The sequence below is a fragment of the Lygodium microphyllum genome, chromosome 21 (assembly GCF_053477565.2).
Source record: "Lygodium microphyllum isolate KBCC chromosome 21, Lygodium_microphyllum_v1.1.10, whole genome shotgun sequence".
Lineage (NCBI taxonomy): Eukaryota > Viridiplantae > Streptophyta > Polypodiopsida > Schizaeales > Lygodiaceae > Lygodium > Lygodium microphyllum.
The window spans coordinates 104,674,540-104,699,280 of NC_141155.1; the positions used below are offsets into that span (position 1 = coordinate 104,674,540).

Below are 24,741 nucleotides of genomic sequence, written 5' to 3' on the forward strand. Positions count from 1 at the left end.
GCACAACAGCAGTCGTCAAGTGCAGCTGCTCAATCCCAATCTCTATCTCCATCTAAGTTTCCAAATGTCCAAGAGGTGGGACATGACCCCACCCGTAGCTCTCGGCCCAAGGATATGCCTGTGCAATCTATTGTGACTAGATCAATTAAGGCTCAATCTGCACAAGTGAATGCTCAAAGGGCAACAAAAGACAAAACCACTTCCGATCTGCCTGAGGACCTGACACTGCAATCTACTAACAGTAGCCAGTCCACTGAACTAGTTGCTACAACTTCCAATCACGAATCACAGTAGTCACAGTCTTTGGCCGTGATGATGTCCCTTGCGGAACGTGTCCTTAGCAATTTAACCGTGAAAGAGGTGTCGCAACCAACATCCTTGACACCTTCAGCACTACCAAAGCACCTAAAGCTTAGGCTTGAGGAGAAATCTCTTGAAGGTTTGGCCAAGGAGATAGTGCATCTGACCAATGAACCAGAGAAGAAGTGCATGATGAAGCTTGATCACAAGCTTCCAGTCATCACACGTACGTACGTCCATACGGACATAGGAAGACCAACACTAGAGCACACGAAGCTCATAGCCGAACCCTTGACTTGGGATGAGCAACAACATGTTTGCTCTTGCTGTGTAGCTATTGCCGAAGAAGTCATAACAAATATCCCAGAGGCCACAACTAGAGAATTGCGCTTGATACCCCTCACTCTATACTGCTCAATGTGAGACAAACAAGGAAAAGATTGAAGCAATCAAACGAAAAGAAAGGACAAGGTGAGTTCGTGCAGAAATGGTACTCCAATCAAAGTTTGGCAGCCAAAATTGGCCACTAACTAATGACACGCGCTAAGCAAAGAAAAGTCCTTTGGACATCAAAACATGATCCCACGTACATTGCCCCAACCTCATTACGAGTGTTGGAAGTGGTCCATGAGATCCAACTTTCTGCCTGTCCAAAAACATCCCTTGTACAATAAACTGCTTCTAGAAGAAAATCTACACCTGGCTAGGAGTAGGGAGCATGGTTCTTGATGTTAGTGCATATATCTTTTGTCTCGCTCAAGGCCCTGCAATTCTAGATCGCTATGCTTCCCATCAACCCTGACTTCTTCAGCTGGTTTCGTCCAAGCTTACCTGACAAGAATCCTAGACTACCTCTCGGTTCTACATTAGAGTCACCCAAGCCTCTTGAGCAAGAGAAAAACAGCTCTAAACACAACACCTGCACTGATAAGAAGCAATGGAGGCATGTTCCAATGGGTAGGGACAAGAGTCTAGAGCAAATGCCCAACCAAAAGCACCTGCCAATGCAATCAGATGAGAAGCTAAACGGAGGGGAATTAGCTCAAGAGCTAGACTCTCCAAAAAGAGAGGCACTTGTACCCTCACAACCTAGCAAGGCTGTTCAGCAGGCCGCAGCTATGTCCCACGAGGACACACTAGAGAAAGAGAATGCTAAGGCCCAGCCAAGCACATCAACGACTGACCTAGTTCAAGGTCCTGAGTCTTCAAGGGATACACCTTGATTGCCTAAGAAAAAGAAGAGAAAAGAACGAAAACAACAATGGCAGTTGCAAGTGGTTGTAGACCCCAAGAAGATTGAGACCAAGAGTGCCGAAGAGCTGAAAAATAAAGCATCGAGTCCACCCATAAATGAACCCATTGCCATCTCTCCTAGTAGCGGTGAAACCTCAGACGCATCCATGTGCTCTGAAAAATCAAAGCAACCATTACCATCAACGGTTGCTTACAACACTCAATCCACCGACAACAGAACTCGCATTGACCAATCAAGAGTGGATACAACGCTGTCAACAGGGTAACAAGACTATACCGGTCACATCCAAGGAGAACCATGACACAATAGTAGCAAGGCCTCAAGAGAAACATGGAAACTCCAAGAGCATAAGCAATCCTAGCATTGACCAATCTTGCTCATCTAGGCCTGAGCCCCTAGCTATACTAAAGCCTAGGGAAACTCCTAGAACCTTGCATGAGATAGCAACCAAGCAAGCCCTCATTGAACATAGAAGTGTCGCATAATGCTTAACTGAGTTGAATGCTAAACTCAAAGTATTCGCATATGTCTACGTCCTTGCAAACATGGGTGCATTCCCTAGGGGGCAGCTGAAAGAATACTTACCATTTTCCCTATCCTGGGAAGAGCAAGAACATCTTGACGAGCACTATGACAGGCTCTTGCATGAACGCATGCGACGCATCTCTGACGAGGAAGCCGACGAACTACGCTTAATTGTGACATTCAATGATGTGCTCTGCCAACCAAATCTCTTGGAGATAGAGCAACTAAAGCGACAATCAGAGGGTTGAAGTTAATTCGAAAAATGCTAGTTTGAAAACCGTGTTACAATGGCCGAACTGGAAGCCCAAATTATGACGGTCTCAGAGGAGCGATTGGCTAAATGGCAGTCTCAAAGAGACCCAACCTATGTGGCGCCGACTTCCTTCCGAATACTGACTGTCATTCGGGGTATGGACTTAGCCGGAACTAGCCAAAAGAACTCTCTGGCTAATAAGGTTCTCACTGAGGAGGAGTTACATGTTGCCAATAGACTTGGACAAGATACCATGCTACTCGATGTTGCAAAATATCTATTGTTATTGAGTAAGTTGCCACGAGTACTGGATGCGTGTGCCACACTCCAATACAATCTTGAGTTCTACAATTGGTTTTTATCCTCACGAAATGACATGGATTCGTAAATATGTACATAAATAAACAATGAGTTTTGTGACTCCGTATAGATAATATCAATACACACAAACAATAATAGTCAAGCGCAAGAGTTGGGTTTGACAGGCTGAGCTCCTCAGATCCTCCTCTCACCACACGTCTAGAAGTCGTGTGACCATTCCCACCTCCAGGGGAGGGTATGCAACCCTCATTACTGCCATAGGAAGCCCTAACCAACAATCTATAATGGCATAGACGAGGCGCCATCCCCTTCTATACACCTTTCCCCTTTTCCGTCTATCCTTCTGGGGACGAGCCCTGCTCCACTCCATCACAACCAGTCCACGCAACTTAGCATAAGCCAAGATCTGCTAATGGCTAGAATATGCCTTGCAGTCGAAGCAAGACGAATATCATCACGGGGGCCATCCCTATGGAACAAACACTGCATACCTCACCTCACCCCTCCTTGTCATATGCGCTTGATAATCCACTGTTTAATCCCTTTCATGAAAATAATTCTATCATGCCTCAAAGCCTAACCTTGGTTCACATTTTGCGGATTCCCCCACACTAGCCGTCATGGAGCACACAAAGCAGCCGGCATGTAAGGAAGCTCTCCTTCGTAGAAGAGAGAATAAGGCACAAGCGCCTCCACCACAGCAATATGTGCCTACCCTTAAGAGGTACGTACCAAAAAGAGGCCCTAAGCGACACCACCCAGGACGCAGGCCGAAAACTTCCTAAGCCAGGAGGGCGAAGGCTCAAGGGAGCACTAGGGTGTAGCAACACCTGCCGTGTAGACCCTCACCAGACACTCGGGCACCAGGTGCTCGAAAGAGAAGGTAGCTAGAAACAAGAGGGAATTTAATGAATTATTTAAAAGCATTTTTGAAACAGTTGCGGCCAGGGACTACGCCATTAGGGTCCCGACCGATATCTTCCCCGCCCAGCCTGACGGGAAGCCCACCACCGGCACAGCCTCGATCGTCTGATCACCCAAATTCACCCCGCCTCATACAAATAGAATAGGCTCTATGTTAGCTGCTTGTCAAATGTCATTTTGTCATAACTTTTTGTCCTTAAGTGGTTAAACGGGCAGGCTCCCCAATTGTACAAATCTCCCTTACCTACTACTAATACATGTCACATCTTTAACAAGCGCTGATGATATGCATCGCACTCAGCACCATAGGATTTTGATAAAGTAATATCTTTTTGTGTTGCATCTGTCATTATAATTGATGCATATGACTTGCATATACTCTCACGAAGTGTCAAGTGGATGCAGGACAACACAGGTCTTTGTACGAAAGTGTTCAATGCCCAAGTCACCGCAAGACCAGCAATCTCACAAGGAGCCATAACGGAGCCTCACCGCCAAAAGCGAAAATCACCCTTGCCGATCGCCCACATCGCATGGCTCAAAGCATGATCAGTGGTGGCCACTCTCTCTTTCTGGGTCAAACGCTACACTTGGCACTCACGGCAGTTGTTACCTCAATTGTACCAACATTGCACGTGACAAAGAGGTTTTGCAAAATCTCTGGTGTATCTCTCCATCTCAACAACTGTTCCTCTAGCAACGAGGCTAGGACACAATCATCACTGTAATATCCAGTTTCACAGCCTTTAAATCTCGACATTTCCCAATCCAATTGAAAGGATGATAGCCTCAACGTATTGCAATGGTTGTACTCATGTTTTTTTTTTTTTTTTTTAAGGGGGAAAAGAAAATGAAAGAAGAAAAAGAAAAAGAAAAAAAACAAACAAAAAGAAAGAAAAAAAAAACCCTCACAATCACAGCACGACACCTAAGGGTCCTCAAATTAGGTACGCCCAGTAATCTTGGTCGGCTAGCTCCGTCCCTAGTCCCCTAGCCCTCTACACATTCCCCACAATTGTTCAGGGCACATCAAGGGCAGGACATACCTAGGGAGCTTGTCTCGCCTATGGTTAGACCTGTCACCCTAACCCATTTGCACAATTTCTTTTTGCACTCCGCCTTAGTATAATTGCAATCGATCATGGTAAGCACCACACGAATGGCCATGAAAAATACACTGTACTCCTCGAGCAGTCCAATAGCTACCAGCTACCGAAAGTTCGGTATCAATGTGTTCAATTATGCTACATCGTACTGTCACAATGCAAAGAATGTCTCATACACCTTCCTATGTACTTCTCAACATGGACAACTTTGCTTCATCCACACATTGTTACAAGGAACCAGACCCACGGTCTTCTAACTACGTAATATCTAAGTATACATGAGCACTCGCATCATATCTGCACCGAAATATATACACAGTTTGGGTCCTCAAGTGCAGGACAATACTCTTAGCTTACTTAGAGTTCGACCTGTCTCCCAAACTAATCGAACTACGTCTTGTGCACCATAAAAAGACTAGCACTACCCCGAGGGAGAGATCACATACGAGAGGTTTTCAATTGCAGGTATTGAAGACTCCAATGAAAGTGTCGTTCGCCCTTCATCAACACTCAACTCTGAATTCTTATCCTTTATCATCATGCAAGCCCACCAATAATCGTCGGTCGCAGAATCTCCAGAACATCAACACCTGTGCCAACCCATGAGTGCAACTCCCAGCCTTATCACCAACCACATGCCCCCAACGACCTTCATCCGCACCACCACCAAAACTCCTACACAGCAAACCACAGCTATCCCTTCCACCCACGTCTTCGGTGCAGGCCAAAGCCTGCTAACTACGACAATGAGTGCCATGGGACTGGCACTCGTCTAGGAGAGGGGTAATGTTAACCCTCAAACGAACAAGGTGGAAAAGCTGAAAAATCTAAAGCAGAAGACAAGGCCAAGGCAAAAGTGAAACAGTAGCGCCAAGAAGAATCTGGAAACACAAGTGCAGAAAAGTCTTAAATCAAAGAGAAATGCGCACAAGAGGAGCGCAAGTTAATACTCATGTAAAGAGCACAAGGCGCATCAGGATTTATTTTAAAGAGTGCAGAGCTCTCACCCGTGCAAATTGTAAAGATAGATGAGCGGTAGGAAGGAAGCTAGGAAGATAGGAGGACAATGGGAAAAAGGGCCTAGGCCACGGCCGGCCATGTAAAAAAGGGAATAAGGGGATGACCACCCAAAAGGGATTTAGGGTTTTATATATTAAGTTGAAAAGTAAATGAGAAGCTCATTCTTGTGGATGGCCAAAAGTGGCTCTCCTCTTCTTCTTCTTCTTCTTCTTATTGCTAGCTTGAGCTTGTGCTTGAGAGAGGGAATGTGAGAGTGTGAGGGAGTGAGTGTGTGAGGGTGAGGGACCGGGGAGGAGAAGCTCTCCATCTCCTCCTCTCTTCTTCTCTTCTCTTCTCTTCTCTTCTCTTCTCTTGCTCGCGGCAATGGAGCTTGAAGTGTGGAGCTTGAGGATGCAGCTTGCTTGAAGCTTGCACTTGGATCGTGGAGCTACCGGAGTGCGTGGAAGAGAAGGTAACTCGATCAACATGGAGGTAAGCTCACTACACCCGTAAATATGGATGGCGCGTCGGCTATGTGAGAGGTAGCCATTAGTGCTCGGCTTGGAACGCTTGAAGCAATAAGCGGTCCGTGGGTCTTGGCAATTGAGCGAGAGCTCCCACAATACTCTCCCCCATTGTCTATTCTTATGCATTTTAATTTTAAGTCCTTTTGAGTATTAACAAATGCATTAAACTTTTTAAAGGCATCCAATGCCTCACTTTTTTGCTTAAGAAAGTAAACCCATAGCTTTCTAGAATGGTCATCTAATAGAAACCACTATGAGTTTTTTTGGCATGGTATATACATCAGAATGGACTAAATCCAAAATACATGCCTTCCTAGAGCCTCCATAAGAATATGAACTCTTTACATGTTTTCCCAAAACACAATCATCACAAAAGTCAAGCTTTGAGTTTTTCGCATCAACTCTTGCAAGTAAAGAAAGTGCTTATAAAACCTTTTGGCTCATGTGTCCAAAATGCTTGTGCCGTAACTCCATGTGTAACTGCACTTTTGCAACTGCAACAAACTTTTCACGAAGTGCCTTGCAATGAAGATAATAGAGTTTCCTTTTTACCGCCTCTAGTGACTAGCATAGATCCTTTCTATATCTTCCACGTTCCACCACCAAAGGTAGTGAAGTAACCCCTGCTATCTAGCTACCCAACACAAAGCAAGCTCTTCTTAATGCGAAGTACATTCCAAACATCATGAAAAATCAATTCCTAACCATTTTCAAGAGCCAGGTATATGGTGCCCATTCCTTTAATATCACATATATGGTTATTCCCTAGGTAAACTTTCCCAAGGTTACCTTCTGTATAAGAAGAAAAACACTCCAAAGATGGAGTTACATGAAATAAAGCACCACTGTCAACAATCCATGATTATGACAAACCATCATGAGCAGACAACAAGGCATCTATCACATCCCTTTTAGTGATATACATGTCTTCCACTGTCGTAGCATATGGATCTAAGGATGCAACTAGCAAATCGTCATCTTTATCTTCTTCTATCTCCTCAATAACAGCATTAGATACCACATTTGCCTATTCTGTTTCTTAGGGATGAGCTGCCAGTCTTCTCATTCTTTTTGCCTTTTGCATCAGTCTACTTCTTGCGTTCTTGCTCCTTTTTATAGTACCTACAATCAGGCTTTTTATGCCCTTTGCGTCCACGCTGATAGAGCAAGTAACATCTTGCTGTTTTTCTTTGCTTTTGCTATGATTTTGTTCTTGTTTGTAGCATTTGACCTCTTTTCAATTCGTCCTCTTACATTATAGACTGATCCACTGTTTTTCCCACTTGCCCTGCATCTAATCTCCTCATTGAGAATAGAACCACGCACACCATCAAATGTCAAGTTGGAGTTGTTGCTCAATGACACAATCAATGCTTCCCATGAATCTTGCAAAGTCATGAGCAAGAAAATAGCCTTCAGCTTACGATCAAAAGCCAACAAGCATGCGTCCTGTAATTGACTCATTATACCAATGAAAGCATTTAAATACTCTGAGGCGGACTTAGACTTATCAAGCTTCAAGTTGACCAACTTTCGCATGGGATGGACCTAATTGACAGGAGTTGTATTCTCATACGTAGCCTTGAGTTTCTCCCAAACTGCATAAGCAGTGGTAAGTCCCTTGATATCAACCAAGATATCATCTGTGACAGCCATTTTAATGTAAGTAATGGCTTTCTTATTCATTTTAGCCCAATCCTCATCTGGCAAAGTAATAGGCTTATGTCCTGCCAAAGCATCATCACAACCCTTCAAAAAAAAAAGTATACCCTGCATATGATCTTTCCAAAAATCAAAGCCATTGCCATCAAATTTGTGAATCTCAAAAGATTCTTTGTATCAGATGTAGATGAACTGCCAGTCATCTTCAGCAATAAAAGACTGCAATAAAATGCTGAATACTTTCAGCCAATGGCAAGGTTGCTAAATGTAAGAGCAAGTACACACACTTGTACTTCCAAAGGTGTCCAAGAAGCAGATATTTTGCTGCAATTTCAGTCCCAAGAGCTGATTACAGCATGCACATGAATCAAATTTCATACATATGCATAAATGACAGCTCCCACTTCAATAATACATCATTGTAACGCCCAAATGCAATAACCGAAGTGTTGTATGTACCACTATTTCACTGCATAATGAGCATTCAGCAATACACGTACCAAGAGAAACTGTCCTTTTACAACATTTAATACATCTCAAGTCCAAATTTCTCCCACTCAGCAGTGAATCTGCTGTAATTTCAGTGTCAAAGCACAAATTGGCTCAAAATGCATCACCAATGTGAAAAGCCCCAAAATTTTTGCAATAAATCTGCCCCAATTGCATTAATACATCATCCCAAGTGTCAAATATGGACAAATATTGCAGAAATTTCACTAATTCTGCAAAACCCCCAAATTTTGGGGTCCAAATGTGCATAAATCACAGTGAAATTGGCTCAGCTGAGGAAAATTTCACTTGTATAAGAAAAGCCCCAAATTTTTGAAGCAAATGCACACAATGTCTGCAATTTCTGGGTTAGATGTCACTGTTCTGCATGACCAGCATCAAATCTAGGAAAAGTCCCAAATTTCCAAACATAAATCTGCTTACGGCACGAACCCCCATTAGTGAAAAAGGGGCCTGCTTGCTGAAAAAGAATTTAAAAATGTCAAAAAAAGGCTGAAATTTTGTCGAAGAGCCCAGCTGTTGACCATCGACTGCCTATGAGTTGTTACCAGCTGAAACATTGGCCCAGGGTGCTGCATCTGGTCGCCCCTGACCTGTTCATGCCTTGAAACTACTGTCGCAGGCCTGTTCGTCACCTTCCTTCCTGTCACAAACCTATTTGTCGCCTACCAGCATGTTGCCTGTCACTTGTGTGCCTGTAGCCTGCAAGAAACATGACTTGCACTTAACGCCAACTACTGTCTGGTCAAACTGACCACTGATTGATCTCAGCTGCCTGTTGGCTCACACACACACGTAAAGACTGACCTACACGGTTCTCCGGAAGTGCGCACGCTCTTGCCGAAGCTCTGATACCAGTTTGAAGGATGCAAGAGGAAGTGCTCAAGTAGTGTGTACGTCAATCAAGGTGTACTCAGCAGTGCAGAGAGTGGAGATTCGAAAGATGGGTGTGTACTAGTGTGGTACACACAAAGAATAAAAGAATGTATTTATACTTGGGGTACGATACACTTACACCCGCAAGGGTGTGTTCACATATACAAGAAAATATATACACGGAAGTAGCAAAAGGGCCTTTACACCCAAAAATAGTGGGAGTAGTTAGCAAGTACATGGCACATCTTGACAAAAAGCATTGGGAAGCATAGGCTACAGAAGCGTATTGCATTGACTACTACAAAGACAGAGTATGTGGCTGCCACTGAGGCATGCAAGGAGGCTTTATGGCTTTCACATCTAGTGGGAAAGCTTGGCATTAGTGAGATCCATGTCCTCCATTGTTGTGATAGTCAGAATGCTATCATGCTAGCATGGAACCCCGTCTTCCATGCAAAGACGAAGCACATACAAGTGAAGTATCACTTTGTTAGGGATGTACTTGACAACAAAAGCATTGAGCTTATCAAGGTAGATACAGATGATAACCCTACAAATCTTCTCACAAAGGTCTTCCAACAAAGCAAGTTTGCTCATTGCCGACAAAGGATGGGAGTTGGATAGTATACATATTTTAGCTTTGTACATACTTAGACTTAGTTGATTCATTTCCTTAACCTTAAGGCACACTCCCTTTAGGTGGCAGGTTGTTGGGAATAGAGGGCCACCATGCCTTTTATATGTGCACAGGTATGAACGTACCCTTAGCACTTCTACTTTTATATATCTATCTCAAAAAACCTAAAAGACGTACACTCTATTGTACCCACACATCATGCATCTCTCTCACTCTACTACTCTCTACTGCAGTTCACATTTTTCTCTCTATCTGCCATCGCCATCACTGATCATTGCATCTCCATTCCGTATCACTCACTTCAGCACACAATATGGGCAGCATGTTGAGAATGTTGGATTTGACCATAAGGCAGGTCCTTCAAGGCCTCCAAATGTGGATAACCAGCAAGAAGAAGATGATTATGATGCCCAAATTAAGGCACAAACTGAGAACAGCAGCAAATATCTTTGCACAACTTGCAAAGGATCCTCAATTTGTGGAATTTTTACATTCTCCAAAAAAGGACAGCAAGGGCAAAAAGAAGAAATCATCATCCAAAGCTTCAAGACAGAGCACGAGTTCCCAAAAGGTGAGATAGCTCAACGTCAAGAGGCACAAAATGCTAACAATGAGCAAAAGGAAATGTTGGCAATTGGGCAAGGGTAGCAAATGCATGTAAATGCCAATCTGATGACTTTTGGACAGCAAGGTATGCATCCCAATGTTGGGCATCCAAGGCAATGGCTGGTCATGATTCAGCCATGCGAATGTATGGCCTAAATGCTTATGGTATGCAACAAGCAATGCATGGAATGTATGGCCCAAATGCTTATGGTATGCAACAAGCAATGCATGGAATGCATGGTCTAATGTATCCAAGAATGGCTGGCGATATGCATAATACAATGTATAATCGTATTGAAATGGTTCCTATTGCACAAATGTCAATGTTTGCGAATGCATTTGCTAACCCCTAGTGTGTCTGGGGCTAATGAAATGAATGTTGTCATATGAATGCTCCATTTAATGCTGGTCATGATGTATTTGCAATCAATGTACCCCTTTTGCAACCACCTGTTTACGATAATGTGCCTCCAAAAGGGAAGGCAAAAGACTTTAATGAGGGTGGCAAAGGAGTGAAGTTTAAAGTATTGAGTGTGCAAGACAAACTAAAGGCCTTGACCTTTATTTAGCAATTTGATACTGCGTACTCAAGGCAGAAACCCTCTGAATAAGCTACCTTTTAGGCTAAGTGCAGCTCAAAAGGAGGAGATTATGAGCCAAGTTAGCGAGCTGTTAGAAAAGGGGCCAATTCAGCCCAGCCCATCTCCATATTGTTCTCTAGTATTGGTGCTGCATAAAAGGATGGCTCATAGCGCATGGACTACTAAGCCTTGAATAAGATCACGATCAAGAATCATTTTCCGATGCCTAGGATCGATGATATCATGGATAGATTGCAAGGGTCTACCATGTTCAGTCGCATAGACTTAAAAAGTGATTATCATCAGACTCACGTTATGCCTAAGGATGTGCCTAAGACAAATTTTCACACTTTCTTCAGTTTACAAGAGTTTCTACTTATGCCATTTCAGCTTATGAATGCTCCAGCTGCCTTCAGCCACATGATGGATAGAATCTTCGGGCTCTATAGAGCATTTCTGTATACATCCTTTGATGACATGATTGTTTATTCAAAGAATGAAGAGGAATGTTGAAAACACTTGGTTATAGTGTTCAATGAGTTAAGGAAGCATTAGCTGGCTGTTAATAATAAAAAAGGTGAATTCTCTTTGCATGAGACTCACTTTTAGAGGCACATTGTATCAATCGATGGCGTACACATGGACCCTACTACGGTTGAAGCTATACATTCATGGCCATATTTGAAAAATATGCATGAGGTCTCCACTGTCTTGGGACTTTGCTCATACTATAGATAGTACATTCGTCATTTTGGTAAAATTGCTTCTCCGTTGCATGCTTTGCAAAAGAAAGATATATCCTTTAGATGGACAACAATGGAAATTTCAAAATTGATGAGTTAAAAGAAAAGATAACTTCAGATCCAGTGCTTGTGTTGCCAGATCTCAAGAAGTCATTTGTTGTGCAATGTAATGCATGTATTAACACCATAGGGCATGTTTTGATGCAAGATGGATGTGTGATTATTGCCTATGAGAGTCGTGTTCTCCATGATGCAGAGAAGAATTTGCAAGTTTATGAGAAAGAATTACCTCTTGTAATTCATGCATTGTCTACATGGAAATGCTATCTTTTAGGGGAAGTTTCACTATGCAAACTAATCATCAAACACTATGTTATTTGTTTACGTAGACTAAGTTATCCGAGAAGCATATGAGATGGGCAAGTTCTCTCTATGTTTCACTTCCTAATTGTGCATGCAGATGGCAAGAGAAATGTGGTGGCTGATGCACTCACTAGAAAGCCTCAAATTTCAGCAATTACAATGGCTTATCACATTGAGTTGAAAGTCATGCAAGAGGAGTGTGCTGCTGCTTTGGACTTTGGGAATGTTTATAAGGTTGAAACTATACGTTCATGGCCACATTTGAAGAATATACATGAGGTGTCTACATGCACATTCAAAGAACCGTGCACAAGCACAAGAGCCTCAAGTACATTATCATCATCTCCTGCAGTGGCTTCCATAGATTGTTATGCCACATCATCTTGTTGTTGTTGCTCAGAAGCAAGCGGCAGCTCTTCATTTTCATCCACAGATGACTTCCATGCCGAATCAAGGGAATTCGCTTTCTCTTCACTTTCTAGCATGCCAAATTTGTCTGATCTGCTTTCAACCAACACGGGCCCACCTCCTTGAGAAACTTGATGAGGTCCCAGCAAACGGAACCAATGAAAGGGATAATTAAAATGTGTTACAACTTAGCACCATCATATAAATATAACACTTCAAAAAGCAGAATACAAGTGGAGCTAGATTACTCTTCCACAATTGCTCAATCCACCCAAACACCTAACACCAGATTGGCCAAAAACATTTGCACCCCCTTCCAATATTTCTTTAATATTTATTTTAGATCCATTAGAATCCATCAGATAACTTAAATCTTTTGATACTAGCAACTTGCACCTGCAAGCTACACAGGCAGAAACAGCCCCAAAGCGCAAGCACAAAAGCGCAAAACTAGCACGCTACCCCCATTCACCCAGCAGTGTGGAGTTCAAATCTCTTGTCACATTACTTACAGCAGTGAGCATGCATACTGCCACTGCCATCGTCCATGTGACAGCGACACAAGTGCCTGATAAGCAGGAATGATTGAGCAAACAGCAGCCATAACTGCAGGATAGCTCCATATGACTCCAGATTTTAGCCATGCCATTGAAAGCAGCAATCACACTTAAGCAGATACCTGCCACAACTGCCTAAACAAATTGTCTCCTCACATGCCAGATTTGTAATATGGCATTCTTGCTGCCAGAAAAGCTAAAAACAAAAATGAAAACAGCAAAAAAACTAAAAACAAAAACTAGACAGCAAACACAGCTTAAAAAGCTCAAATACAGCTTTCATTTTCTAAGAATTATCCACCTTCTTCACCAAAGTGTACACAAGCTTTCCATCCTGCTTGCCATTGAGCTTGGCATGGTAAGTTTCTTCGCCATCACCACTTATTAATTCTCAGTATATGAGATCTGGGAGAGACATTGAAAGAGTGACTATAGGAAGGAATATGGGGACACTCAAGATGGCTTAAGGATCAAAGCACCCAAATTAAATCCCTCTGTTTCCATCTGAAGATGATGACATTATCCACCTTCTTCAGCCAAGTGTCAATAAGTTTTCCATCCTGCTTGCCATTGAACTTGGGATGGTAAGTTTCTTCGACTTTGTCATTTATTCCTTCTCAATAAGAGAGATTTGGAGACACGAATGTTTGGAACCACCCTCCCTCCAAAAAAATCCCACGGCCACTACAAAAACACAGGGTGATTGTAGGTTGACTACAGGAAGGAATATCAGGATACTCAATTGTGGCTACAGGAATGCCTGAGGTGGGCTAGGGGGCACAACAACACGCCCCCCCAACCCCCCACCCAGTGTCCCAAGGACAAAATGAAGAAAAGGTGCAGGGAAAAACATGTATATGTGACCAAGTAACATTAAATAGCAAAGAGATGAGAACCAGTCAAAATTTTCATGTTTAAAAAAACAGCAGCAAAGTTAAAAGACCCCAATCACATATAGAACATTTGTGTGTAGCTCCTACAAGCGATGATCATTTACAAATTACAGACAGGTCCCTCAAACTCCTTTTAAATTCTATGTGTCATGGTAACTCACATTTTCCCATTCTAAGACATGCAAAACAGCAATTCTTATAATGTTTCAAGTCAAACAAGTTATTTCGTAACTGAAACATACTATTTCTTATAATGCAAAAGCTATCATGTGACCTAGAAACTAGAGATTGAGCAAACTCCTAACACGCTAATGAGGACTTGTTTGTGATTCAACTCGCTCAAGAGATTGAGCAAACTCCTAACATGCTAATGAGGACTTGTTTGTGATTCAACTAGCTCAAACTCAGGTAAAATCATGCTTTCATGATGGAAGATCATTGTGTGGGATCATACTGCTGATGATGTTCCTCTCCTATTATATATTCCAACTTCTTCCATATTCATAACATCTAGAATAAGTCTTTATGTACCTGATGACCATAGAAAGCTGATTTTATAAGAACCTGTTAGAAGTTTGATTCAACAGAAGAGAACTGTGAGAGAATCTTAAGTGCAAAGCTGTGAATGATATGACAAGGGAATCTTTGAAACAGGAAGCCTCCACCATCAATTCCAGCATAATAGCCCCGTATTGTGATTAACCAGACCATCTCCACATACTGTCTAAAAAACATAATATCTGTTTCATCTTTGCATACAGCTCAAACTCTTAGACAAACTACCAGTGATGGATCGCTTCTACACAATCCAATGGAAGTCAGCACAATCCAATGAAAGCTAGCAGCTACAGACATCTAAAAAGCATATATACCTCATAAACACCTTGATGCATGAGCAGTAAGTCCCGACTTCCAGAGATCAACTGCCAGACCAGGCCCCTCAAGCAGTCGGGAATTCCTTTTCTGATGCGCCTTCTTACAACATTGGGTTTTCGTCTGGCATAGTGTTTCCAATCAGCACCACCAACTCCAATCATTTTTCGCCATTTCCTCAGTCTCTTCTCTTCCCTAATAGAGAGGTCATAAAATTACCCTCATTAGTCCCAGGCAAAAGATCCGAAAGTCCATGAGGTGTTCAGATAAATAATCATGTCACTCTTTTAACGATTTCATGCAATCCAGGGTGTGAAGTCAGGGCAGGTTCAATTTGAATCCTCCTCACTTTATCTTACGAGTGTACACCAAAGGAACAAGTATGCTGAGTACCTTTCTCGATCATTCCTTGGTCTGCACTTTGTAGAGATCTCTGCGGGAACTTTATCTTACGAGTGTACACCAAAGGAACAAGTATGCTGAGTACCTTTCTCGATCATTCCTTGGTCTGCACTTTGTAGAGATCTCTGCGGGAGAATTAAGCGGGTCAGATTTAATGAATCCATATTTATCAACGGGCCGCAAGGGCGGAACGGGTCCTGGTTCAAACTCAACGTTAGGCTGTTTCTTTTCCACTTCTGAGTCAGGCCCTGCACTCCTCATGAATTCGGTGTCAGTCAAAGGTAGCCACGATGAAATCTGCGTTTCGATCAACCCCTTGGCTTGCCACAATTATCGAAATGCTAGATGCATCTCCAATGCAGCTTCGGATTCCGGCGAAAATGATCAAAATTCTCGGTCAGCCTTGGTCACCGTCCCTTCTAATGTCCAATTGAAATGCAAGCCGAGCCGACAAAGCATTTCTCAGGCAGGCAAAGCTCTCCTCGTTTCAGATCTCCTCATCTCAGACAGTCCTATTTATGTCCAAGTTGAGGAAGGCAAAGCTGAAGCGAAGGGGGAGGGGAAGGACCGGAGGGTGTTGGTGGTGGTGGTGGTGATGATGATGATGATGAAATGTTGGCAGATCTCCTCGTCTCAGACAGGCTTGTTTATATGTCCAATTTGAGGCACGTCACGGAGAAGGGGAAAGCTGCACAGGCAAAAGCAGGCGTCAAAGCCCGCAATGTTGCGGAGCACAGAGAGAGAGAGAGAGAGAGAGAGAGAGAGAGAGAGAGGTTCTCGGTTCTTTACACGTATCCTCTTGTTATTCCATTACTGCGCAACACGCGCGGAAGAATATGAGCGGAGAGAGAGAGAGAGAGAGAGAGAGAGAGAGAGACGCTACAGCGTACAGGAAGATGGCTGATCAAGAAGGATGGCACTGTCTGCCAGTGGGATTCAGGTGGCTTACGCGGGCCACGCCTTTTGTATTCTTATAGGCCTACACCATCAGTGCTTCTTCTTCGCCTCCGGGCCACGCCTTTTGTACTTTTATATATCATCGCCGCTTCTTCTGCTTCCTCTTCGGGCTTCTTCTCTTTTCATCCTTTCACGCGTATCGCGCGTTCCACAGCATCGAGCTCCCTTCTGCCCTCGCCACATTGAGGCCTGCACAGTCTCGGCTACGTGCAGCGTGCTCACGCTCGGAGCTGTCTCGCGAACGTCAGACGAAACGAAGCCGCCGTATATCCATCCTTTCATCCGACCATATTTATTTTGACAAAAAAAACTTTTTTTTTAAATGCGGTAAAGTTATATTTCAAACAAAAAGATAAAGTGAGTACAGCATCTAATAGATGTAACAAGAGGCTTCAAACCAACATGCTGAACTTTCTCTAAAAGAGCCTATGCATCGAAGACTTCTTCATGCAGCTACCTACAGCCGTTAGGACTTCAATTCTAAGCTGGTTTAGACTGTTATTAGGAAGCGCAGCTTCACTTCTTCTAATCTAAATTCTAAATACCATATTATTCTACTTATACCATATAAATTTCAGCGCTACTCCAATTACTAGGCTAATGAGATTTCGAGAACTAACATCAAAATTGGAATGGTCAGCAAAAAATGCATTCATCATCCCAAACTCAAACCTCAGGTTCGCTTTCCTCAGCCACTTTTTAATGGTCATCCACACTCATCTAACATGCAGGGAGTCCCAGAAGACATGCTTTTCTGTCTCCTCATCTTTCCCATAGAAGGGTAGAACAAGGAAACTCTGATCCTCTTTGTAAGCCTAGTCCTCAAGGGCAACTTTCTGATGATAATTCTCCATCTTAATACATTAGTTCTAAATGGCGGCGAGGCTTTCCACACACTGCTTGCTCTTCTCTTCCAAGTATTCATTGTCACCATGGGGCATTCAAGCATCACTCCAGTTCTTCAATCCCTTGCAGTGCATAGCTCCTGACAGTTTGCTATTTCTATGTACCGGAGCAAAGCTAGGGTCAAATGCCAATGGAGATAACCAAATACTCCTGCAAAGTGAAGAGTCACCTTTCAATGGCCCTCTAGATTTCCAATTGACATTGACCATAATCCTCTGCCATTGCCTAGCTAGACATTGGAATCTTGATAGAGAGATGCAGACAAGCTAAGACATCATGCCACTGGACGTCCTTCCAGTTTTGGCCATAGATTTTAATGTTCACAATCCAATGCATCATCAATATCATCCACAGCTGAGAGCCATCCATCCTTTTAAGAAGGGCAAAGGAGAGACTTTGGGTCTTAAGGCTCAATGGGTTGGTTCCTGCACCTCGTAGTTTCCTATCAACGGTTAGGAGATGCCATCCAATAACCAGATAGCCAACAGAATCTCCTCTGCTCCATAAGAATCCTCTCGATGTTTTTTCCACCTAATTCTAGGCATATTGAGAGAAAGGCAAAACAGAGCCAACACATAGAATTGCTGAAGAGAGAATGCTCTTGATAATGGTCAACTTACCAACAAATGAAAATGGGCTACCTCTTCTACCTTCCACTTTTCCTTGAAATTTTTCATAGAACCAGTTGAACATTTGCTTTAGAGATATACCCACTCCTATTGGTACTCCTAGATATCTCATTATTTGACCATGCTTTATAAAATTGAACCCCAACTGCATAAGCCATTCCTATGGCTCCTTCCATGACAAAAAGAGAAGCTCAATTTTCTTTTCATTAATCTTCAAACCACTCAGCATTGAGAATTCCTTGTATATCTCCATTAGATTAGTCACAGATTGTTTGTCAGCTTCGATCACAGAAGAGTTGCCATCATGAAAAAATTAAACCGCAACATGCGAACCATCCGAAAGTGGAAGACCTCTGATTGAGCATGTTTGTAAAGCTTTATCAATCCTCTTAAGCAGTGGGTCTATTATAAGTGCAAACAAGAGGGGGCCCAAAGGACACCCCTGCCTAATGGACCTATGTAGCTCAGAGGGTGCTGTGATCGTGCCATTGATGCTAATTACTGTTGTAGCTTCTTTAAAGAGAGTATTCACCATGCCAATAAACAACGGCCCAAATCTCATAGCTACTAAAACTATTGTGATAAAAGTCCAGGTTACTCTATCATAAGCTTTATCCCAATCCATGTTGATTAGGACAAAGTTTTTCTACATTGTCAATTAACACTATGAGATTCAGCACAACATCATGGACTTTCATCCATGTACGAATCCATATTACTTCGAATGAATCAACCTACCAAAAATATATTTAACCCTTGTTGCCAGTGCTTTGGCAAGTACCTTATAACTGAAGCTAAGCATGGTAGTGTTCTATCATGGGATTTAGGAACTAGTTTAATGAGCCCCTGATTCACATAGTGGGGCATGATCCTTGAGGCTCTAATGAAATCCAGGAGATCCACCAAATCTGCATCATACACTTCCCACATTTTCTGAAATGCTTCTGTTGGTACACCATCAATACCTGGAGCTTTCCTAGACTTCATAGCAAACACAACCTGCTCGATTTCATCCAAACTAAAGTGCCTGTCAAGTAATACAGCTTGATCCATAGGGATCCTGTTAACAACATCACTAAGAAAATTATCCACTCTCCCTTAAAACCCAAGGACTTCCTTTGGAGGTGTTCCAACAATGGAAGCCAAATGATCTCTGAATGCTTTGGCAATCGACTCATGATCCTGCACCAACACACCTTGCTGAGATTGATAACACTAGTCACAATCTCTTTTTTCTGTTTCGCCCTAAGCTTCGCAAAGTAGAAGGCATTAGGACCATCTCCAAGGAGCTCCCACTACCCTTTGAGTTGTACTTTGGTTGCTTACACAACCTCATTTTCCATTTGTTTAAGGCACTCCTTTCCGTCTCAACTCTTCCTTTTTGTAGGAAAGACAGTTTGTTAGTAGAATGGTGAAGGCATGGGAGCAGGCCAGAGATCCCAATGTTACGCCGGACTACAGATGGAAGAAGTGCCTAAATGCAGTTGTTGAAGTGGCAAAATGGCAGGGAAGGAGGAAAGCAGCTTGCAAGAGGGAGAATATTGAGAGAGCATCGTAGTTAAGAGGAGCCCTGTTGCTAGCAATTAAAAGCAACCATGATGATGCAGTTACTCACGAGCTTCTCAAGAAAAATAACTTTCTTACTCTGAAATTTATATATGATCAGACATCCTTTAAGGCTTAACTAATAATATAATTAGGGTATTTGTTCCTCTTAAATTATGTGAATGCCCTAGTTCCTATGAAGTATCATGACGATCATGTGACCTGTCCTTGAAAATGTTAATAAGTCAAACATGACATCCAAACCAATAAAGGACTTAGGAAGGTCTAAGTTCATAAGGAAATCGCACAACTATAGCTACTTGGCCAATGGGGTTGTAGCCCCATTATATCAAGTGTGGGTTGAGTATTGCGGGTGCACGGTTTCAATCCATAGGATGTGCTTCCCTAGCAACATCAATCTATTCACATCTGAGAGGTATAGATAGTTGGCCTCTTTAGAGACACATTGATTCCTAGAGCAACAACCATTGTCTCCTTGAGAAATCATGAATCATTTGGCATTAGCAGGGTGGATCATGGATGCAGTTTGGGAGCTAAGTAGAACTAAGCTAACCAAAAATCATTCTAAACTTAAGGGTTGGGTCCGCATGAGATATTAGAGATGGGCATTGATGGCATTTTTCTCTATCCATAAAGGGTGTCAAGTTGTTCAAGGACGAATGGTCTCAACTTTCTCTCAAACATCTAGGTTGGTCCTCGAACGAAGAGCCTTTGAAGACTTTTTATAACTCACTCAAGACCATGGAAAGAAACTTGGTTGTACAAGGGAATAAGACAAAGATTGTTCACACTCTCTCCCCTATCTCCCATGTACATGAAAATTTGAGGTTTAATGTTAAGTGAATTGTAAAAAATTCAAAACAAACTATCAAGAACCTTGAACTTTACAAAATTTCTACTTATAAAAATGGAAATTACATATAGTTTCATTCAAAAATCTTACCAAACTTTTAGATAAAGGTTTTTGTATCCGCTACCAAAAAAAAAAGAGTTAACACCACATAATGTTTGTCCTTTACATTCTCTTTATTTGTGTGATCAAAAGTATCAATATCTCTCTTATTACATATTCGAGTATCTTGTTTCTCTTGTAGTATGTATTTGTAATGTTACAACTAATGATCCTGTCTAGATTGCTAGTTGGTCCAGATGTACATGATTGGTTATTGTGCCGATCCTTACATTGTTAATCTACCAATGGCTACACATATTAGGGCCCTATTGCCCCAGGGTGAGCAAGCGCAAAAGGCAATCCCAAATGCTCTTCTTCCATCATAATCGCACTAACATGTGACGGCCTCGATGACAAACAATGATAATTGAAACATTAAAAAGAAATTCAATTGGTTCAACTAATACAACAAACAAAAAAGGCCTATCAAGCTACAACATTGTCAACCCTGTGTGACCCATCAACAAACACAAATGGGCTTCACCCTTCTCACATCAAGCTAGCATGCTTGGTAAGGTAACGGGGGATTAAGGTAACTTCCAACCAAACCCACTAGCAAGGGCATTGGGTTAGTGGGGGGAGTCAAGTTCCACTCCCCCCACTAACCCTAGGTGTGACACATCCCTTATACCCCTAGAAGGATATAATGGCTCTCTCTCTCTCTCTCTCTCTCTCTCTCTCTCTCTCTCTCTCTCTCTCTCTCTCTCTCAATGTGCGCATTCACATGCGTGCATGCGTGTGCGTGCGTGCGTGTGTGTGTGTGACCTACATATGATATTAACCATAAGTATTGAGTAGTTCAATCTAGCCTAACAAAAAAGGATCATTAAAAAGGAAATATAGACCCTAGCTAATAAGGCAAACTAGGTAGTACACACCAAACACTATCATCATCTTATAATAATGATTTAAGAAAGTAGATCATACTATTCCATAAGAATATTTGGTCATCAAGTCGATATTTGATGCATATGTAGCAAAAGGGTATTCTCTAATTGAGGCGTATGTGCCATACTATTACAACACTAGTTGATACACACTATTGGCAAAATTTAAAGTTGTGAAAATCTATGTAAGAAGTAAGGATTTAAAGAAGAAAACTACACACACACATTCACAGAGAGGAATACTATCTCTTGATAAACCAATGGTGCACATTGCTATGATATCAAAATAATGAACATATTTTTTCAAACTACATTGATACCACACACAACCATTTATGGGTATCACCAAACTCATTTTCTATGCGCAAGCAATATTGTGGCTATTCTTCTTATGTGGGCCAATTCTTTATTCTAATACCCTTGTCTTTTTTAGCTAGCTATGGCATTATTGCATGTTAGGCTTTCAACCAAACTTTAGCTAGACCTACCATTTAAGCCAAATTATCATGATGACAAGTATAAGTTGAGGACTAGCCCACCATTGGAAGCCTTTAATTGATACTTGCTTGAAAAGCTACTCCAAAACTTGGGTACACAAGCCCATGACTGACTGCTCCAATGCTCATTATCTTGGCATGATAATTGTATTGGGGGAGCTAATGAAGGAAAAAATTTCAAGATCATATTGATAATAGCTATATAAGTGTCTTACTATAGCTTGATTACTATTCCATGCTATAATTTTCCACCTAAAGTGCACTCTTATAGCTTTCCTATTGTCTTCATTGCTAGTCATTCAAATGGCATTTATAGTCGATAAGATTTGGGTAACAAGATAGCCATATTGTTTATTGTGCATACATTATGGCATGCTCTCCCATATATTATGGATTGGTACTCACCACACTTACAACCATTTCTAAATGTAAATATGGTGGTTATTTCGAGCATGTGTACAAAGTACATTATGCATGGCACATCCCACTTTATTTAGCAATAGACCTAGAGCAAGAGGTTGATAGCTTTGTGCAACATGGATACTATTTCCACTCCATAGGAGCACTATTAGTATTTTCCCTTAAAGAGTCATCTTGGATTGCTTATGCTTGCACTAGCATGAACGTCTTGCCTACACAATGGGGCTCTATCATATATGTATCATATTAGCTTATGGTTGGTATTAATTGTTCACAGGTACCATCCTTAGTTTTGCCGTTGTAATCCTTTTATAATAGCTAGCTTGGAAGTTGGGCAATCACCCTACATTTGGGCATCTCCCCTTGTATGATTGATTTAGTGTAACAAACCTCAAGCAAGCTCCTCATTGCTTTCTATAGCTTGGATATCCTCCCCACTTATAGGAGTTATGTTACATGTATTCCCTTAAAAATCCATCTTGAATGTGGCTGTCTTGTCCACACACAAGAGCTATTCATAGATACATCTTGTCACGAGGCTACTATTTTTGGGCCCAAGATTAGCACCTTTAGTTCAACTACCATAGTATAATATGTTTTCATACTTGGAAGCTAGACATACACCCTTCACTTGGGCATTCCTTTTGGTATGTTCGCTTTGGTGTGTAACACATACTATGTAGAAGCTTTGTACACTCCTCACTATATTGATGTTGTAGATAAGGCTCTATGGTTGGGTCTACTAAACTTATCATCCAATGATCTTGAACACTTCATCCAATGGACTCGAACATATCATCCAATCACTCAAACAAGGTATATTGTTAGATATGGCAATAAGGATGGCAACCAAGTTGTGCCCCCGACACCTACAAGACATGTGAGCTTGAATTAGTTCTTAGTAATCATCTATCTAGCCAATTTTGCAAGTACCAAGTGCAATCTTTCCATATCTTCTTATGTGCCTGGTCTTTGAACTATTGTCATTAAATAATTGTATATATCATATGCCCCCGATTATGGTCCCTCTTATATGCACCATGTAACTCTTAGTAGTGTTTATATAAATACCTTCTCTTCGACCTCTATTTGGATGGTTCTATAATATTGATACTATGTTTGATATTTATTGCCTCTACTTTGTTGTAACACACATGTACGTGTGTGTGTGTGTGTGCACGTTGTCGTGATGTTATGAGGACACAGTGTGAAAAAGTATGGAATGCATCATCATCCAACTTCTTTATTGATCTAGAGAGGCAATGTGATCTGAGCCATTAGTACTAGTGTGAGTCGCATGGATTATCTGAAAATACTAGATTTTTGGATAAATTTAGCCTATTTTTGATATTATTTATTGTTAAAATCTGAAAAAGTTAAAAAAAAGCTTCTAGATTAGGGTGGCATGCAAAAAGCTAGTTGCTTTTTCAACCAATTAGGGGATTTTCACAAGAGGGATAGATGGATGAAATCACACGCATCGCGATCGTTGTAAACATGCTGAAAAATGCAGATTGAACTGAAAGAAGAAGAAGGAGTGATCTGGGAGATCCGTGAGCAGGTGTCCTGCGGTTTTACCCCCTTTTCGGAGCCAACGGAGCCATCAGATTTGGGTTTCGGGTAGCAGAGAAAGAGCTAATTTTTTTGATCCACGTTTTTGGTCTACGAAGGAGCTTTAGGAGAACTAATGCTTGGAGATTGCTTCTAAGTAGTGCAAAGATTCTAGGTTCTTTCAATACATATTGATTCAATTCATTGTGCTTTGTATTTGTCGTGTTTACCACTTGTGTGTTCTCTTTCTTCTCTTCCATCTCATATCTCTACTTCCTTCTACCTCTAATGCCCGGTGGATTCGACCCTTTGACAAAAACCCCTCCGACATTGGTGAACTCGATGTGAAAGGTCGTCAGAAGAAGGAAAGACAAGATGGAAGAATCTTCGAATACATTCTCTAGAGATGTTTTGCAACAGTTGGTGCAAAATATGAATATGCTTATGTAGGTACAACAACAACAACAACAGGTGATGCAAGCTTCAGCTGAAACAGAACGTGTTGTGATGAATGCTTTGCAAGCAGTTGAGCGTGAGGTGAAGTTATTCAATGGCAGGAATGTATCTGCATATGTACATAACTATGCTCAGAAGATGGAATTCTTCGGGGTGGCTCAATCTGCATGGAATCGGTATTTTGTACGTGTTATTATTCATGAACTGAAAGCACACATTACTGATTTATACTTGCAGGATGCAGACTGGGTAGCCTTCAAGAAGACACTCAGGGAAGAATTTTACGTTGAGGACACTAGTTTGATTACGTGCAAGACTTTTCAAGAGTGGGTTTTGCAACCCAATAAGGGTCTTGTGGCTACGGAATTATTAAGAGAATTTGAAAGTCAATTTGAGCATTGGATCTTGCAGAACAACAAGCTCTTACAAGTTAGAAAATTGAATTGTTTCTACAGGCAGCTGATCCTAAGCTTCAAGAGAAGCTTGATGATTTGCTGGAGGATCAGACTATAGAGATAGGTTTGAAAACACATTGGAGACATGTCAAGGAAGCTGTTATTGCACTTGTGAAGAAGCATAGAAGAAGAGAAAGATTTCAT

At 41.8% G+C, this 24,741-nt stretch overlaps 1 protein-coding gene across 8 annotated transcripts in view; it reads right to left on the reverse strand.

Moving 5' to 3' along the window:
• Positions 1–16,542, reverse strand: part of LOC148018378 (uncharacterized) — a 118,774-nt gene extending 102,232 nt beyond the window's left edge. For 2 of the 8 annotated variants that reach the window (XM_087661400.1, XM_087661401.1), the window contains exons 1-3: positions 16,212–16,542; positions 15,407–16,009; positions 14,919–15,114 (exon numbers count right to left, since the gene is read on the reverse strand). In XM_087661400.1, the coding sequence (XP_087517526.1) occupies positions 14,919–15,114; positions 15,407–15,582 (372 nt within the window). In that variant the 5' untranslated portion in view covers positions 15,583–16,009; positions 16,212–16,542. Of the gene's footprint in view, positions 1–14,918; positions 15,115–15,312; positions 15,355–15,406 lie in introns of those variants that run through there. The other 6 variants (XM_087661399.1, XM_087661395.1, XM_087661398.1 and 3 more) reach the window with 6 other exon arrangements.
• Positions 16,543–24,741: the final 8,199 nt, after the last annotated feature.